The 17,953-nt window shown below is 46.4% G+C and overlaps 1 protein-coding gene across 1 annotated transcript in view; it reads right to left on the minus strand.

The window, feature by feature from the left end:
* The window catches only part of ATP13A1 (ATPase 13A1), a 343,318-nt gene that overhangs the window by 202,296 nt on the left and 123,069 nt on the right, over nt 1-17,953 (minus strand). The window contains exon 7 of the mRNA XM_030197562.1: nt 11,354-11,460. Within this exon, the coding sequence (XP_030053422.1) occupies nt 11,354-11,460 (107 nt within the window). The remainder of the gene's footprint in view (nt 1-11,353; nt 11,461-17,953) is intronic.

The raw sequence follows: 17,953 nt of genomic DNA on the forward strand, positions 1-17,953 counted from the left end.
AGTGAAGGAAATGCAATCTGCTAGCCAATTGGATATGGTGCGTTTCCCCACAGCCACTCCCCTCCTATTGGGATCAAAAGAAACAAACAATTGGGCGGACTGTCTGTTGGGCTGTGTCCGCTCCAGGTAGAAGGCCAATGCACTCTTGCAGTCCAATGTGTGCAGCTGACGTTCAGCAGGGCAGGAATGAGGACGGGGAAAGAATGTTGGCAAGACAATTGACTGGTTCAGATGGAACTCCGACACAACCTTTGGCAAGAACTTAGGGTGAGTGCGGAGGACTACTCTATTATGATGAAATTTGGTGTAAGGGGCCTGGGCTACCAGGGCCTGAAGCTCACTGACTCTACGAGCTGAAGTAACTGCCACCAAGAAAATGACCTTCCAGGTCAAGTACTTCAGATGGCAGGAATTCAGTGGCTCAAAAGGAGGTTTCATCAGCTGGGTGAGAACGACATTGAGATCCCATGACACTGTAGGAGGCTTGACAGGGGGCTTTGACAAAAGCAAACCTCTCATGAAGCGAACAACTAAAGGCTGTCCTGAGATCGGCTTACCTTCCACACGGTAATGGTATGCACTGATTGCACTAAGGTGAACCCTTACAGAGTTGGTCTTGAGACCGGACTCAGACAAGTGCAGAAGGTATTCAAGCAGGGTCTGTGTAGGACAAGAGCGAGGATCTAGGGCCTTGCTGTCACACCAGACGGCAAACCTCCTCCATAGAAAGAAGTAACTCCTCTTAGTGGAATCTTTTCTGGAAGCAAGCAAGATGCGGGAGACACCCTCTGACAGACCCAAAGAGGCAAAGTCTACGCTCTCAACATCCAGGCCGTGAGAGCCAGGGACCGGAGGTTGGGATGCAGAAGCGCCCCTTCGTCCTGTGTGATGAGGGTCGGAAAACACTCCAATCTCCACGGTTCTTCGGAGGACAACTCCAGAAGAAGAGGGAACCAGATCTGACGCGGCCAAAAAGGAGCAATCAGAATCATGGTGCCTCGGTCTTGCTTGAGTTTCAACAAAGTCTTCCCCACCAGAGGTATGGGAGGATAAGCATATAGCAGACCCTCCCCCCAGTCCAGGAGGAAGGCATCCGATGCCAGTCTGCCGTGGGCCTGAAGCCTGGAACAGAACTGAGGGACTTTGTGGTTGGCTCGAGATGCGAAGAGATCTACCAAGGGGGTGCCCCACGCTTGGAAGATCTGGCGCACCACTCGGGAATTGAGCGACCACTCGTGAGGTTGCATAATCCTGCTCAACCTGTCGGCCAGACTGTTGTTTACGCCTGCCAGATATGTGGCTTGGAGCATCATGCCGTGATGGCGAGCCCAGAGCCACATGCTGACGGCTTCCTGACACAGGGGGCGAGATCCGGTGCCCCCCTGCTTGTTGACATAGTACATGGCAACCTGGTTGTCTGTCTGAATTTGGATAATTTGGTGGGACAGCCGATCTCTGAAAGCCTTCAGAGCGTTCCAGATCGCTCGCAACTCCAGAAGATTGATCTGCAGATCGCGTTCCTGGAGGGACCAGCTTCCTTGGGTGTGAAGCCCAACGACATGAGCTCCCCATCCCAGGAGAGACGCATCCGTGGTCAGCACTTTTTGTGGCTGAGGAATTTGGAAAGGACGTCCCAGAGTCAAATTGGACCAAATCGTCCACCAATACAGGGATTTGAGAAAACTCGTGGACAGGTGGATCACGTCTTCTAGATCCCCAGCAGCTTGAAACCACTGGGAAGCTAGGGTCCATTGAGCAGATCTCATGTGAAGGCGGGCCATGGGAGTCACATGAACTGTGGAGGCCATGTGGCCCAGCAATCTCAACATCTGCCGAGCTGTGATCTGCTGGGACGCTCGCACCCGCGAGACGAGGGACAACAAGTTGTTGGCTCTCGTCTCTGGGAGATAGGCGCGAGCCGTCCGAGAATCCAGCAGAGCTCCTATGAATTCGAGTTTCTGCACTGGGAGAAGATGGGACTTTGGGTAATTTATCACAAACCCCAGTAGCTCCAGGAGGCAAATAGTCATCTGCATGGACTGCAGGGCTCCTGCCTCGGATGTGTTCTTCACCAGCCAATCGTCGAGATATGGGAACACGTGTACCCCCAGTCTGCGAAGTGCCGCTGCCACTACAGCCAAGCACTTGGTGAACACTCTGGGTGCAGAGGCGAGCCCAAAGGGTAGCACACAGTACTGGAAGTGACGTGTGCCCAGCTGAAATCGCAGATACTGTCTGTGAGCTGGCAGTATCGGGATGTGCGTGTAGGCGTCCTTCAAGTCCAGAGAGCATAGCCAATCTTTTTTCTGAATCATGGGGAGAAGGGTGCCCAGGGAAAGCATCCTGAACTTTTCTTTGACCAGATATTTGTTCAGGGCCCTTAGGTCTAGGATGGGACGCACCCCCCTGTTTTCTTTTCCACAAGGAAGTACCTGGAATAGAATCCCAGCCCTTCTTGCCCGGATGGCACGGGCTCGACCGCATTGGCGCTGAGAAGGGCGGAGAGTTCCTCTGCAAGTACCTGCTTGTGCTGGAAGCTGTAGGATTGAGCTCCCGGTGGACAATTTGGAGGTTTTGATGCCAAATTGAGGGTGTATCCTTGCCAGACTATTTGAAGAACCCACTGATCGGAGGTTATGAGAGGCCACCTTTGGTGAAAAGCTTTTAACCTCCCCCCGACTGGTAGGTCGCCCGGCACTGACACTTGGATGTCGGCTATGCTCTGCTGGAGCCAGTCAAAAGCTCGTCCCTTGCTTTTGCTGGGGAGCCGAGGGGCCTTGCTGAGGCGCACGCTGCTGACGAGAGCGAGCGCGCTGGGGCTTAGCCTGAGCCACAGGCTGTCGAGAAGGAGGATTGTACCTACGCTTGCCAGAAGAGTAGGGAACAGTCTTCCTTCCCCCGAAAAATCTTCTACCTGTAGAGGTAGATGCTGAAGGCTGCCGGCGGGAGAACTTGTCGAATGCGGTGTCCCGCTGGTGGAGCTGCTCTACCACCTGTTCGACTTTTTCTCCAAAAATATTATCCGCACAGCAAGGCGAGTCCGCAATCCGCTGCTGGATCCTATTCTCCAGGTCGGAGGCACGCAGCCATGAGTCTGCGCATCACCACACCTTGAGCAGCGGCCCTGGACGCAACATCAAAGGTGTCATACACCCCTCTGGCCAGGAATTTTCTGCACGCCTTCAGCTGCCTGACTACCTCCTGAAAAGGCTTGGCTTGCTCAGGGGGGAGCGCATCCACCAAGCCCGCCAACTGCCGCACATTGTTCCGCATGTGTATGCTCGTGTAGAGCTGGTAGGACTGAATTTTGGCCACGAGCATAGAAGAATGGTAGGCCTTCCTCCCAAAAGAGTCTAAGGTTCTAGAGTCCTTGCCCGGGGGCGCCGAAGCATGCTCCCTAGAACTCTTAGCCTTCTTTAGGGCCAAATCCACAACTCCAGAGTCATGAGGCAACTGGGTGCGCATCAGCTCTGGGTCCCCATGGATCCGGTATTGGGACTCGATCTTCTTGGGAATGTGGGGATTAGTTAAAGGCTTGGTCCAGTTCGCCAGCAATGTCTTTTTTAGGACATGGTGCAAGGGTACAGTGGACGCTTCCTTAGGTGGAGAAGGATAGTCCAGGAGCTCAAACATTTCAGCCCTGGGCTCGTCCTCCACAACCACCGGGAAGGGGATGGCCGTAGACATCTCCCGGACAAAGGAAGCGAAAGACAGACTCTCGGGGGGAGAAAGCTGTCTTTCAGGAGAGGGAGTGGGATCGGAAGGAAGACCCTCAGACTCCTCGTCAGAGAAATATCTGGTGTCTTCTTCCTCTTCCCACGAGGCCTCACCCTCGGTGTCAGACACAAGTTCACGGACCTGTGTCTGCAACCGCGCCCGGCTCGACTCTGTGGAGCCACGTCCACGATGGGGGCGTCGAGAGGTAGACTCCCTCGCCCGCATCGGCGAAGCTCCCTCCGCCGACGTAGTCGGGAAGCCTTCCTGGGAGGCGACAGCAGCCGGTACCGCACGCGGTAGCGACACCGGAGACCTCACCCCGGGCGATGGACCAGCCGGCGCCATGCTCGACGGTACCGGTGGCGCAAGCACCACCGGTACCGGAGGGGTAGGGCACAACAGCTCTCCCAGAATCTCTGGGAGAACGGCCCGGAGGCTCTCGTTCAGAGCGGCTGCAGAAAAAGGCATGGAGGTCGATGCAGGCGTCGACGTCAGAACCTGTTCCGGGCATGGAGGCTATTCCGGGCTGTCCAGAGTGGAGAGCATCGACACCTCCTGAACAGAGGGTGAGCGGTCCTCTTGGTGCCGATGCCTACTGGGTGCCGACTCCCTCGGCGACCCAGAGCTCTCGGTACCGATACGGGAAGGAGACCGGTGACTATGCTTCTTCGACTTCTTGGAACGAAGCATGTCACCGGAGCTTCCCGGCACCGACGAGGAGGACGTAGAATCCAGACGTCGCTTCCTCGGGGCCGAGGCCGAAGGAGGTCGGTCTCGGGGGGGGGCTGTACCGCAGGAGCCCTCAGGGTAAGGGGAGACCCACCCGAAGGCTCACCGCCACCAGCAGGGGAATGGACAGCCCTCACCTGCACTCCAGACGAAGCACCACCGTCCGACGACATCAGCAGACGAGGTCCCGGTACCACCGACGTTGACGCAGCTGTCCGATGTCTCGGCGCCGATGCAGAGGGTCGATGCCTCGATGCACTCGATGCACTGGCGGCCGAGGATGAAGGTCTGGACGCTGAAGACGTTGATGCACTCGATACCCCCGGTGCCGATGCCGACGAAGAGCCCGAGAACAAAACGTTCCACTGGGCCAATCTCGCTACCTGAGTCCGCTTTTGCAAAAGGGAACACAGACTACAGGCCTGCGGGCGGTGCCCAGCCCCCAAGCACTGAAGACACGACATGTGCCTGTCAGTGAGCGAGATGACCCGGGCGCACTGGGTGCACTTCTTGAAGCCGCTGGGAGACTTCGATGTCATGGGCAGAAAAATCACGCCGGCGAGATCAAAAGTCGAAATGGCGGAAAAGGCACCACAAAAACAAGGGGAAGAAAACTTCGACCCGAGGCCTAAAAGCGGCCTACCCCGATGACGAAAGAAAACTTACCAGGGTGAAAAAGCTGGAAATATCGGGAAAAAAGGACCGAAGTCCCTTTCCACACACAGAGCGTGTGTTTTTTTTTAGTAACACGAATAGAACGCGCGAGGTCGACTTTGCGGGGCACGACACGGCGAAAACACGACCGTACCGAGCACGGACAAAAGAAGACTGACGAACACGAGCCGGTTCGGGCGGGAAGACGGCCGCACATGCGCGGTGCGCATGAGCGCGCGAGGACTAGCAAAGGCCTTTGCTAGTGAAGTTTCCGATTGGAGGGGCTGCCGTGGACGACACCCATCAGTGAGAACAAGCAGCCTGCTTGTCCTCGGAGAATGTGTGGAATATTAGCACAGGTGGGAGGTCAGACTGGGGTAATGCTGGAGACCTGGGTGATGTATAGAACCCAAATGTTTTCTGACCGTCACTAACATTTAATAACCCCCATCATGTACACATCGGGTTTCCCCCCAGGTAAAACTGACCCGACATATCAAAGATGGGCGGCATCTTCCCTCTGTGGGTGGGTCAGTTATGGGAAGATGGGGAATGCATTACCTTTGAAGTTTTGAAAGAGGAATATGGTCTACTAGAAAGAGATTTTTATCATTACATGCAAATAAAAGACTTTATTCATCGTAGAACTAAATCTGAGTTAATATTGGTAGAAATGGAACTTAAAAGTGCACTGCGATCAGGTATTGGCAGAGGAGGGATCGCCAGAATTTATCAACCTCAGTTACATAGTTTTCAACCACTACATCCCCATCAAAAAAAGTGGGAATCAATGCTATCGTCTACATATGAACCATCACAATGGGCAAAAATATTTAAACACTTGTTGCCACACCCTTGGTGGAAAATGGATATAAGATGTTATATCAGTGGTACTTTACACCTCATAGATTGTCACAAATATTTAAGATGCGATCAACAGCTTGTTGGCGTCAATGCGGGGGTCCAGGCACTTTTTGGCACATATGGTGGACATGTCCTAAAAATCAAAACTTTTGGACTGCTCTTCATTTTCAACTTCTTCAGTGCACTCCAGGGCTTCCCACTATTAAACTGGATACCTACCTGTTGAGTGTACGGCTGCCGGGAATCAAGAAGGAGCTCCACCAATTTTTCTCTCACATTTACACAGCTGCTCGGATATTAGAGGCTAAGCACTGGAAATAAACTACAGTAACCTCAGTGGCTCAGGTTTTCAACAAAGTGGATTATTGTTGTCTTATGTTTAAGCTCACAGCTAAAAAACATAGGCATCTTTTGCATATGAACACCCTATGTGCGATGACGAGATATTTCAATATCAAGGGCTTTATTATAATAATTTACTTTCTTGGTTCGTCACCATTATTGAAGTCATTGCAGTGCTGTTCAAGTTGGGTTGGGGAGAGGGAGGGGATTTTATTTGTGGGATTGGAACTATGGAAAAAGGCATATGGCGCAGCAAGATAAAAGGAATGGAGTCTGGAGTTAACAGTGGAGGAGAAGGGTACAGATAAGAGAGATTTACCCAAAGAAGAGAAGCACTGGTCCATTCTGTCCATACACTCCCAGCTTCAAGGTATGCCTGTGTTTGCATATACATGTGATAGGAACTTGGGGGAGGCGTTATTTAAGTGTGAATCTAATGGTTTGAGTTCCAGTGATGGTCAGTCAGGGGGACATTATGCTTGTGAGCCCTGTACGTATTGTTAGTATGAGCTACAGGTCAGTGAAATTACAATACCACATTCTGAGGGCCGAGTGTTCAAATTGTATTCACACACGGATTGTAATTCGATCCAGTGTGTATATGGGATTCGAATAGCTCAACACTTAAGCAATCTGCGTGTACAGCGGATAGAAGCCCCCCTGGTGTCTCAATGGATGGAAACATGTCACTCTCTTCTTGCTTTGAAATTTCTAGTTTTGTGTCTAGTGGCAGGGCCTAGGAGAAATAGAAACAGCGATTTATTTTTGCTTGGAACACAGTGACACTTCATGGCCTTAACAAAGAAGTTGACTGACTGAGTGTGTAGGTAGTTTGTTGCATCTGTTATTTAAATGCTGGACTTACGGCAGGCTCCATACACATGTGCGAGCGTCTTTTGGATCGCCTGCTGTGTGGTATGTGAGCCTGGTGTGGAGTTTTCAACTGCCTGCTTGTCCATGAGATATTACAAGGTTTAGTTTGAATATTATATTTGCTGATTTGGGGGATTGTGTGGAATTGTATGAGGGATGGGGAATGTTATAGTGACTGTTATGTATTTATATATCTGATCTCCGATGACACCTTGATGAGCGAAACACAGACCATGTTGGGTTCGGTAAATGTTTAAGACTGGCTCGAGTGTCAAGATTGCCCTGGGTACATTTAGTAGAACACCGTGGCACCTGACTGTACACAGTATCTTGGGGATTGCTACAACTTTGAAGGTGACTTAACAGTGTGATATACTGACTATGGCCCACTGATTACGGATCACATTGTGGACAAATAACGGTTGCACCTTGTCAGTTTGGTGCGGAGCAAAGTGGATTTCACCTGATAAGTTGTCGGAAGACTTTTGAGACTTTCCTCTACTCTGTTGAGCAGAAGGGTTGCGGGCTATTATTAGTTTATTGTAAAGGGTATTTTGATGATGTTTATGAGGTGTGGGCAACAGCACTATATGTATGAGATTTTACATGTTCATAATATTTTAATATAAATTGTGTAGTTTGTAATAAAGATTTTGCAATAAATCATAGTTGTGGTAGTAGGTTGGTAACAGAATGAGATGCATTCAGTAGAGTAAATTTAGAGACGGACTGACCCAATATTTTTTTGGTGAAATGAAAGGAAAAGCTGTGAAGATTACCTATGTTGTTTTATCCTGTTGAGGTAGAAAAGGAGGGTCCTTCTGCAATCCAAAGTACGAAGAGTAGATTCTGCAGATGATGAAAGTGTTTTGGGGAAAAATATAGGTAGTGTAATATCCTGATTAAGGTGGAACAAAGAGACAACCTTAGGCAAACATTTTGAATGGAGTGGAGGAGTGGCCTAGTGGTTAGGGTGGTGGACTTTGGTCCTGGGGAACTGAGGAACTGAGTTCGATTCCCACTTCAGGCACAGGCAGCTCCTTGTGACTCTGGGCAAGTCACTTAACCCTCCATTGCCCCATGTAAGGCGCATTGAGCCTGCCATGAGTGGGAAAGCGCGGGGTACAAATATAACAAAAAAAAAAAGAAGAGGGAGTCGTATCTGCCGCAGCAAGTACAGTGAAATCAATCGTAGTTCCGCGGTCTTGCTTGAGTTTCAACTAAGTTTTCCCCACTAGAGATATGGGAGGATACGCATAAGGAAGACCTGTCCCCCAATTGAAGAGGTACAAAAAGAACTGAGGAGACTGCGTTCTCATGGCAGGCTGGAAGGCACATGCGCATGTGCGGTGGAGTATGTCTCGCTCCACAAAGATCTACGTATACTTGTTATAAGTCCAAGACCGGGCGACGCAGGTCGGTGTCACCCACTTGTGAGATTGAATAAGTCTGCTTGTCCTCAGAGAACTGTTTTCATGTTCTTATTTCTGTTGAGAGCCATGCCTCCTTTTCATTTATACCTTTAATGTTATACATATGCCACTATCTACACTGTCTCATCTTCCTTCCAAGGTTTAGATATTTAGACCTTTAAGTCTATCCCTATCTACCTTATGAGGAACTGCTAAAGAATTGGCGTTCCTGAAATACAGAAACACTCAAGAAGAGGAACATGGAGAGGAATACCAGATGAAACTGAAAGAAGCCAAGAGAAAGATATATCTGGCGAAAGCGCAAGCGGAAGAACAAATGGCTAGAAAGGTAAGGAGGAGTGACAAAAATTTCTTCAGGTATATTCGTGAAAGAAGGAAGACTAAAAAGCGAATGGTGAGGCTGAAAGATGCTGCGAAACGCTATGTAGATAATGATGAAGAAAAAGCAAATTTGCTAAATAGATACTTTTGTTCTGTTTTCACAGAAGAAAATCCTGGAGAAGGACCACGATTGACTGGCAAAAGTACATATGAGAATGGAGTGGATATAGCACCGTTCATGGAACAGAGTGTGTATGAACAACTTGAAAATCTAAAGGTGGACAAAGCCATGGGACCGGGCGGGATCGACCCCAGGATATTGAAGGAGCTCAGAGAGGTCCCGGGGCAATATCATTTTCTTCCTGCTGACCTCACTGGAGTTCTTTTCCTTTATATTTGTATTTTTGTGAAAACCGCCTAGACTTTTTCTATAAATTAGGCAGCATAAAAATTGCATAATAAACAAACATTCTGGCTTTTGCTGTCATCTTACCTACCTGTTCAGCCACCTTAAGATCAGATGTGACCACTACCATTCTTCCATTCTCTATCTCTGTGAATAACACTCTCATTCTCCCTGTCTCATCAGCTTGTAATCTTAGGGGCATCTTTGACTCCTCTCTCTCCTTCTCAACAGACTGTTAAAACCTGTCCTTTCTTTCTTTACTAGTAAAAAAGCCCCGTTTCTGATGCAAATGAAACGGGGGCTAGCAAGGTTTTCTTCAGAGTGTGCATGTGGGAGTGTGTGTGTCCCTGCCTTCTGCCCTTTCTCCCTTCCCCTCTGCTCTCCGTCCCCCCCCCCCCCCCCCCCCCCCCCCAGTCCTTCAGTGTTAAGTTTCCTGCTGTGCTGTGTTTGTTTGTGTTACAGAGAGAGTGAAGGCGTCTGCCCTCTCTCCCCTCCCTCCTCCAGTCCTTCACTGTTACAAAGAGAGCGATTTCCTGCTCTGCTGTGTTTTCCTTCACTGTGTTACAGAGAGAGCGAGGGCGGGGCAGACACTCATGGGGAAACCGGATATCTCTGCAGCTTCACACTTCCGGCTGGAGGCTTCATTAGAACGTTGGTGCTGCCTTTTATATATAGAGATATCACCAAAACTTGTCCCTTCCTTGCTAAGCACATTATCAGAAACCTTATCCACACTAATCACCTCTCGCTTATAGTATTGCAACTTGCTTCTCACAGGTCTCCCACTAATCCATCTCTCTCCCCTTCAATATGTTCAAAATTCTGTTGCACAACACATTCCGCAGTGTCGCTATGCTTGTACTAGCCCTCTCCTCAAGTCACTTCAATGGCTCCCTATCCGTTTCCGCATACAGTTCAAGCTCCTCTTATTGACTTATAAGTGCATTTTTTTTGTTACATTTGTACCCCGCGCTTTCCCACTCATGGCAGGCTCAATGTGGCATTCATTCTGAAGCTCCTCAGTACCTTTCCACTCCTCTCTCCCTAAACTCCTCCCCGAGATCTCCGTTCACTGGGTAAATCTCTCTTATATGCACCCTTCTCCTCCACTGCTAACTCCATTCCTTTTATCTCGCTGCACCATATGTTTGGAACAGACTTCCTGAGCTGGTACGTCAAGCTCCATCTCTGGTCATCTTCAAATCTAGGCTAAAAGTCCACCTTTTTGATGCTGCTTTTAACGCCTAACCCTTACTCACTTGTTCAGTACCCATGTTTTATCATTCCCACCTCAATAATTCCCTTATACCTTATTTGTCCTGTTTTTCTGTCCTAATTAGATTGTAAGCTCTGTCAAGCAGGGACTGTCTCTTCATGTCCAGTCTACAGCGCTGCGTATATCTAGTAGCGCTATATAAATGATAAGTAGTAGTAGCAGTACCAGGTTCCACTCTCCTTTTGTGTACATAACTTTATCACCTAAACGGTACTGTTCTCAAATGCATGACGATGCATTTTTTAGTTGCCATTCCTTAGGTTTTTTTAAGTTTGTACTCATGCTGTCCACACCTTCCAGTATGTGTTTTGTCATCTGCAAAAAGCCAGTCCTCTCCAGAGCCTTTTTGCAATATCACTCACAAAATTGTGAAAAGAACCAGACAAAAGAGCAATCCCTGAGCCTGTCACTGGAAATGCCCCTTCCATAAGCTTCTTAGACCTTCAACAAATTGCAATATCCTCTGTTTTGGCAGCGATTCCACTAATTTACTCACTACTAAGGTCAGACTAAACAACTTCTAGTTCCCAGCCTCCATGTTACAAATACAAAGTTTAAAAAACACAGGCCTTTTTGCATTTTGATGTCCCCCATTTTTTTCTGTTGAAGGAGATGAGCATAAAGTCTTACCTACTCAATAATGCATTGATTTTATCTGGCTTTCCAAATGTATGAAACATTAAACTGACATTCATGAGGACTACAAATGATATTAGAAGCAACATTATAATTTCTTGCCTTCATTTGTGGCACTGATTCACCAGTTAGCATGGCTTCATCTACGATGCACCTTCCCCGCAGCAGAAGCACATCACATGGAACCAGGTTCTCATGGGGAGATCGACCTGCAAGCAAGCCATTAAAAGACAGGAGTTTTAAAGACAGGGGTGATGCTATTCAATTCTTCAAAAATGTATTTTGCTGTAATTTTAAGGATTTTATTTATTTGCAAATTTCAATAAACATCAAAAGAATTTTGAATAAAGATACAGATGTTCAATAAATAATTCAAATAACCTCAGTCAGTCAATAGGTAATAAAGTAATAATAACTGAAACAATCAGACCACATTAGAGGGATAAATCACAATTCAATTTTTAAAAAGAGTACTATATATATTTTTTTTTTTGTTACATTTGTACCCCGCGCTTTCCCACTAATGGCAGGCTCAATGCGGCAGGCAATGGAGGGTTAAGTGACTTGCCCAGAGTCACAAGGAGCTGCTTGCGCCGGGAATCGAACTCAGTTCCTCAGTTCCCCAGGACCAAAGTCCACCACCCTAACCACTAGGCCACTCCTCCACTCCAAATTACTAAATAATATAACACAGTGGACGCCCCTGTATTATAAATGACTGAACTTCAAGAAGAAAAACTCTCTCACATCCATCATGGCACTGTTACTCCTCTACCTTCAAGAAAGAATTGAAGCGGTGAAGGATCATAGAAAACATATGAATGCTGATCCAAATAGATCAAGCATTTACACAGGTACCTTAATTGAAATTTAACCCCCAAGGAAATAACTTGCTGCTTCAAAGTCAGTGGCCTAGTGGAGGAGTGACCTAGTGGTTAGGGTGGTGGACTCTGGTCCTGGGGAACTGGGGAACTGAGTTTGATTCCCACTTCAGGCACAGGCAGCTCCTTGTGACTCTGGGCAAGTCACTTAACCCTCCATTGCCCCAGGTACAAATAAGTACCTGTATATGTAAGCTGCATTGAGCCTGCCATGAGTGGGAAAGCGCGGGGTACAAATGTAACAACAAAAAAATTTTTCTTCCTCCTAGTTTGAGTCTACTTGGAAATGTCCGGAAAGATAGGAATTTTCCCATAAAAAAAAGAACTTCAGAGGACCTAAAACAGAGGCGCAATAGTGCGTTCTTACCCTACTGAAACACAAAAGTCACAAGCAATGTAGATCTGGAAACAACTTCCTCAACCAAACTTTCAAAGACATTAGTTATAATAAAATTATCAGAAGACACTTCTATCAAAGAATTATCAGCAGGCAAACTAGTACATCTAGGAACTGGCAAATAATATATTTTATGTAATGGTGGAAGTCCAGAACCAGAGTACTTAACTTTTTCTTTCAAGAACCTATAAAATAAGTCTTTAGGTGTAACAGTCAAACGTTTGGGAAAATTTAAACGTCTAGTGAAACTGTCTAAATTTTCTATTTTTTTGCAGCAGTTTAAGTTTATCTTGAACCAAAGTCATCTGAATGCTCAGACTTCTGGATTCAAGAATCTAATAAATTCAACTTATCCGCCTGGGTCGTCATCACCTCTTCACACTTGGCAATCCTTTGTGAATGCTGCTGAACTTGAGAGGAAAATTCCTGTGCATACTTTGTAGATGGAGTCCAGCACTATCCAAGGGTCACCTCAGAGGGTGACATCAAGGGAGTGACAGCTGGAATAGCCCCTTCTCCCATCACACCCTCTATCAAACCTCCACTTGGCTGAAGGACTTGACTCACTTCCCTCAGCATGCCACTAAACATGTCAGGCATTGTAAATTTCGTAGTCTGGCGCAAGCCTGACACCAGAGGGTTTCATGGCTACGGAGGTGCCAGTCCAGCAGGGCTGAGCGAAACTTGGCTCCCAAGGCCCTTTTCCATCGGGCCAGCCAGTATGCCCCAAGATGAAGGCATCATAAAGCTGGTAATCGGTTCCTGCCGAACCCAGCCGGGAAAAAGCCACTTGCTTCCCCCTCCTCTTCGGTAATGAAGGAATAATACACCCACCAAAGGTAATAGGAAAGTAGATGTTTACAAATTGGAAACAAATCAATGGAATGAGCAAAGCTCTCAGACTAGGATGTAAAGCAGTGAAACTTATTAAAAAAATTATTTCTTGCATATTTTAATTTGCATTTCTTTCCCACCATTACACTTCCCCAAAGATATTCATCTTCCTTCTTTCACAGCTTTAAAGGTTTGTCACCGCCTGGCAGGCAGTTTAAGCTTCTAATCAGACTGTCATTCGTGCATACAAATGACATATGAACATATAAAAACACAGCTTCATATGCTGTGTAAAGATCTAGATTTGTTTCAACAGTACTAATCACTAATTTCTGACCATGCAATCTTCAGCCAATGGCAGCCATTGTTTTTGTTTTTTTAAATATGCTGGCTGCCATGGACTGAATTAGATCCAGATATTCAGTACTGGCCCACATCTAAGCACTGACATGGACTATCTTGGCTTTTGGCTTCTCCCAGAAGTTATCTGAGCACTACCGATATTCTAAGCACTGACATGGACTATCTTGGCTTTTGGCTTCTCCCAGAAGTTATCTGAGCACTACCGATATTCTAAGCACTGGCATGGAATATCTTGGCTTTTGGCTTCTCCCAGAAGTTATCTGAGCACTACCGATATTCTAAGCACTGGCATGGAATATCTTGGCTTTTGGCTTCTCCCAGAAGTTATCTGAGCACTACCGATATTCAATGCCAATACCTGTATAGCTATCTGGGAAAGTTAGGACGCTATAAGTGTGGTCAGTTTTCTAGGCACCGGCACTGAATATGAGCTGTGCCCGTATAACTCCCAGCTCCATCTTCTCTCCACTCCTGGCCCACTCACACATTAAAAAGAGAGTGCTATGGTGTTCTTTGCTGATATTCAGTGGAAAGTGTCACTGACTATCAACACAAGACCCACCCTGTTAGTGTGATTTAATCAGGTAGGAGTCCTCCTACCTGAATATCAATCTCTGGATCATTAAAATTTTTATCAATTGGTCATTTCACTTACATAGTTCCTTCCACTGCCCCACTGGTGATCCAGAAGCCCCTTCTCCCTTTCCAAACTACCACTGAGAAACCGTTGTCTTCACCTTTTTAGAGTACTTCAGGCAGTTATTTCTATCTCGTCCTCTTTTGTTGAATGGCACCACATAGTATTGTTCCTTTTCACAGACAGGCTTGATGGCTCTTCCAATAAAGCCAACTTCTCAAATGCATGAGCCATTCATTTTTCATTTTGTCCTGATCTGAACAAGAGTGTTTTAGCTCCAGAAAGCTGGTCAAGGTATGTACTAAGTCAGGCCAATATAAAGATATCACATTTTTGGTTTATTAGTCTTTATTTCTGTGCATTCATGTGGACTAATACAGCAACAATACTACTTTACTACACTGGAGTATTACCAAGATGAAACACCACAGACAACAGAGCAAGTATAATTAATTTAAAAAGATTAAAAATAATAGACAAGTGCCAAGAGTGGATCTGAGTTGCTCAATGTGAACCACCAGGCAGCACTGGTAAAAGCAGATCTATATAAGTAATAGGGCTTCGTATTAAGCCTGATGCAAGGATCAGCAGTCATGACCCCCAGACTGAAGAAGAGCTTACTAAGAGACAATTAATAAGAGAGTACTATCAAGGGTAGCCTGCAGTTTGAGAGATGGCTTACCCTGAAGACTGCCTAACAACATGCTACGGTACTGCATATGCCATCCTTTAACACCTGTACTGTCTATGAACTGGACTTACTGTTTGCGACCGGCACTAGGGACGGTCCAGCACAAATGATACCAAGAACTATTACTGACTCCATGTATCTTTATTTATTTGGATTTTGCTAACACTTTTTTCAGTAGTATCTCAAGGTGAGTTACATTCAGGTACACTAGTTATTTCCTTATCCTTGGAGTGCTTACAATCCTAATGTTGGTATCTGAGGCAATGAAGGGAAAAGTCGCTTGCCCAAGATCACAAAAAGCAGCAGTGGCATTCCAACCAGGCACCTCTGGGATGTCAAGCCTGGTGCTCTAACCACTAGGCTACTTCTCCATACATCTGTATACCCATTTCCATTCACCCTGTTAAATCCTGCTTAGAACCTAAAAAAAATCCAATGTGTTGTGAATATACCCAGGCTGGGAACCTTAACTTCATGTATGCCCTATTTCAGGGCAATTCTGTTGGTTTCTCAATTTCTGGAAGAAGTTGGCACTCAGGAGAGCATTCATTTCCAGAAGGTTGATTTAGCATCTGACATCTGAAGGGCCCAGAGAACCTAGATGTATGATTTCCTGAATGACATGTCAACCCCTGTTTTACTGTATCCGTGGGCAAAAAATGTTCAAGATTGAGAATCTGAAAAGGCATGACATGTATCAGAATGAAATAGGGCAGCCACCACACCATACTGATCTGCAGTCCATTTGTTCATTAGGGCCTAGATGTGATCCTGTTCCATCATCACTACAAAATCCATAGTCCTAGGCTCATTTGATGTGGACACTTCCTTTAGACTGGAACCTTGTTCCTCAGGGAAGCATGTTTCCTCTTTCTGCTGAACCACTGATGTTTACTTGGATTTCATGAAACACGGTTTCTGTAATCTAACCTAATATTAACATTTTTAGACCATATTTAGCCAAAACAAATTGAGTCCAAAGCGGTTCACAGCAGCAAGAAATACAACATTAAAAGTAAAGTTCCTTCAAATACAAGAAATCAATGCTTAGTTAAAAACTTTTGAAATGGAGAAGAAGGGATGTCACCGAAGGTGATGGCTGCTTGATTTCTGGGCTCTGGCAGAGTCGAAGCAATTCTCCCTCCCCCGCAGTGACACAGCTCTTCTGTTGAATCCCATCTAGAGCATATCGCAGGGCTATAAGAGCACTGGACAGGTGGCATTAAGAAATCGAAGCAGCAAGGGCTGAACTCCAGCTAAATTGAGAGAGAAGGGAGCAGCGCATGGGCCATGTGGATCTGCAACGCAGGAGGCAATCTCGGAGGTTACTGGTAGCACGTCACCAGATGGGGACACGACCCTTGCAGGGGTGACACAGTGGCAGCCTTGCACTCTTGGTTCAGGGAGTTAAAAATGGACATAGCTTCTGATCTTGCAAGCCTGTGCTCTCATATCGATCAAGTAGAAAAAAGGGTGGACCATTGTGAGAATAACATGGCGGCAGCTCAGAGGTCAGTGGCAGAACTCCAAGAGTTAGGATCTTTTATATAAGGTTGAAGATCTGGAGAACTGTATCCGGCACAATAATGTGCAGGTGCGGGACATCCCAGAAACGGAGGAGATTAAGGACCTGACCGCCACCATATAGCAGTTATATGCATGGCTGATGTCTTCTGTGAGGGAGCCCAGGTGAAGAATGGTTTCACATGTTTAAGTTTCCACATTGAGTGAAATATTTTCTTTATGGTAGATTTTGCTTGGTTCTATAGAGAGAGGTTCCGGTCGATTGTTACTCCGAGAATTTCCAGGCTGTTTGCGATAGGAAGAGTATAACCTGGGGTGTTTATGTTTGTGGGTTTATATGTGTTGTATTGGGATGAGATGATGAGACAGTGTGTTTTTTCTGTGTTGAGTTTTAATTGGAATGCATTTGCCCATGAGCCCATGATGTTCAAACTCAGCTTGATTTCACTGGTGATTTCTGCTAGATCGTGTTTGTAGGGGATATATATTGTGACGTCATCAGCATATATGAATGGGTTAAGGCCTTGAATGGATAAGGACTTGGCTAGTGGGATCATCATGAGGTTGAAAAGGATCGGTGATAATGGTGATCCTTGAGGTACTCCACAGTCTGGTTTCCAAGGTGATGATATATTTGTGCTAGCTTTCACTTGATATGTTCTTGTGGTTAAGAAACCCTTGATCCATTTGAATGTATTTCTGCTGATTCCGAAGTAATCTAGGAGACTTAGTAATATTTTATGATTGACCATGTCGAATGCGCTGGACATGCCAAATTGTAGGAGATGTATACTTTTACCTTTTGCTATTTCCTGCTTGAATTTAGTTAAGAGAATAAGTAATACTGTTTTGGTGCTGTGTAGGGGGCGGAATCCTGATTGTGATTCATGTAGTATTGTGAATTTGTCTATGTAATCATTAAGTTGTTTGGTTACCAAGCCTTCCATTAATTTGACTGCCAGTGGGATAGATGCTACTGGACGGTAGTTGGTAATGTCATTTGTTTATTTCTTGGTGTCTTTTGGTATTGGGGGTGAGTAGGATGTTGCCTTTTTCTTTTGGGAAGGTACCTTGTTGAAGCATGGAGTACCTCTTAATTGCCTGGGTGACTGTATTGGCGGTGAGGAGAGCAAAATTTGACCAGATTCGGTCCGCTGGGTGTTCCTCAGGGGATGGGTCCAGTTCATTGATTAAGTTATCGATGTCAGTGTTGTCCTGAGGTAGCGTTTTGCGTAGGGTTGCAATTTTTTCGTTTAAGTATTTAGCAAGGTTATCTGCAGATGGTATGTCAGTATTGGTTGTGGTGATCGGCATTGTGTCTAGTAATTTGTTCACGAGATCGTATAGTTTCTTCGTGTCTTTGTAATCTGGCCCT

Source organism: Microcaecilia unicolor, chromosome 3 (genome assembly GCF_901765095.1).
Source record: "Microcaecilia unicolor chromosome 3, aMicUni1.1, whole genome shotgun sequence".
Lineage (NCBI taxonomy): Eukaryota > Metazoa > Chordata > Amphibia > Gymnophiona > Siphonopidae > Microcaecilia > Microcaecilia unicolor.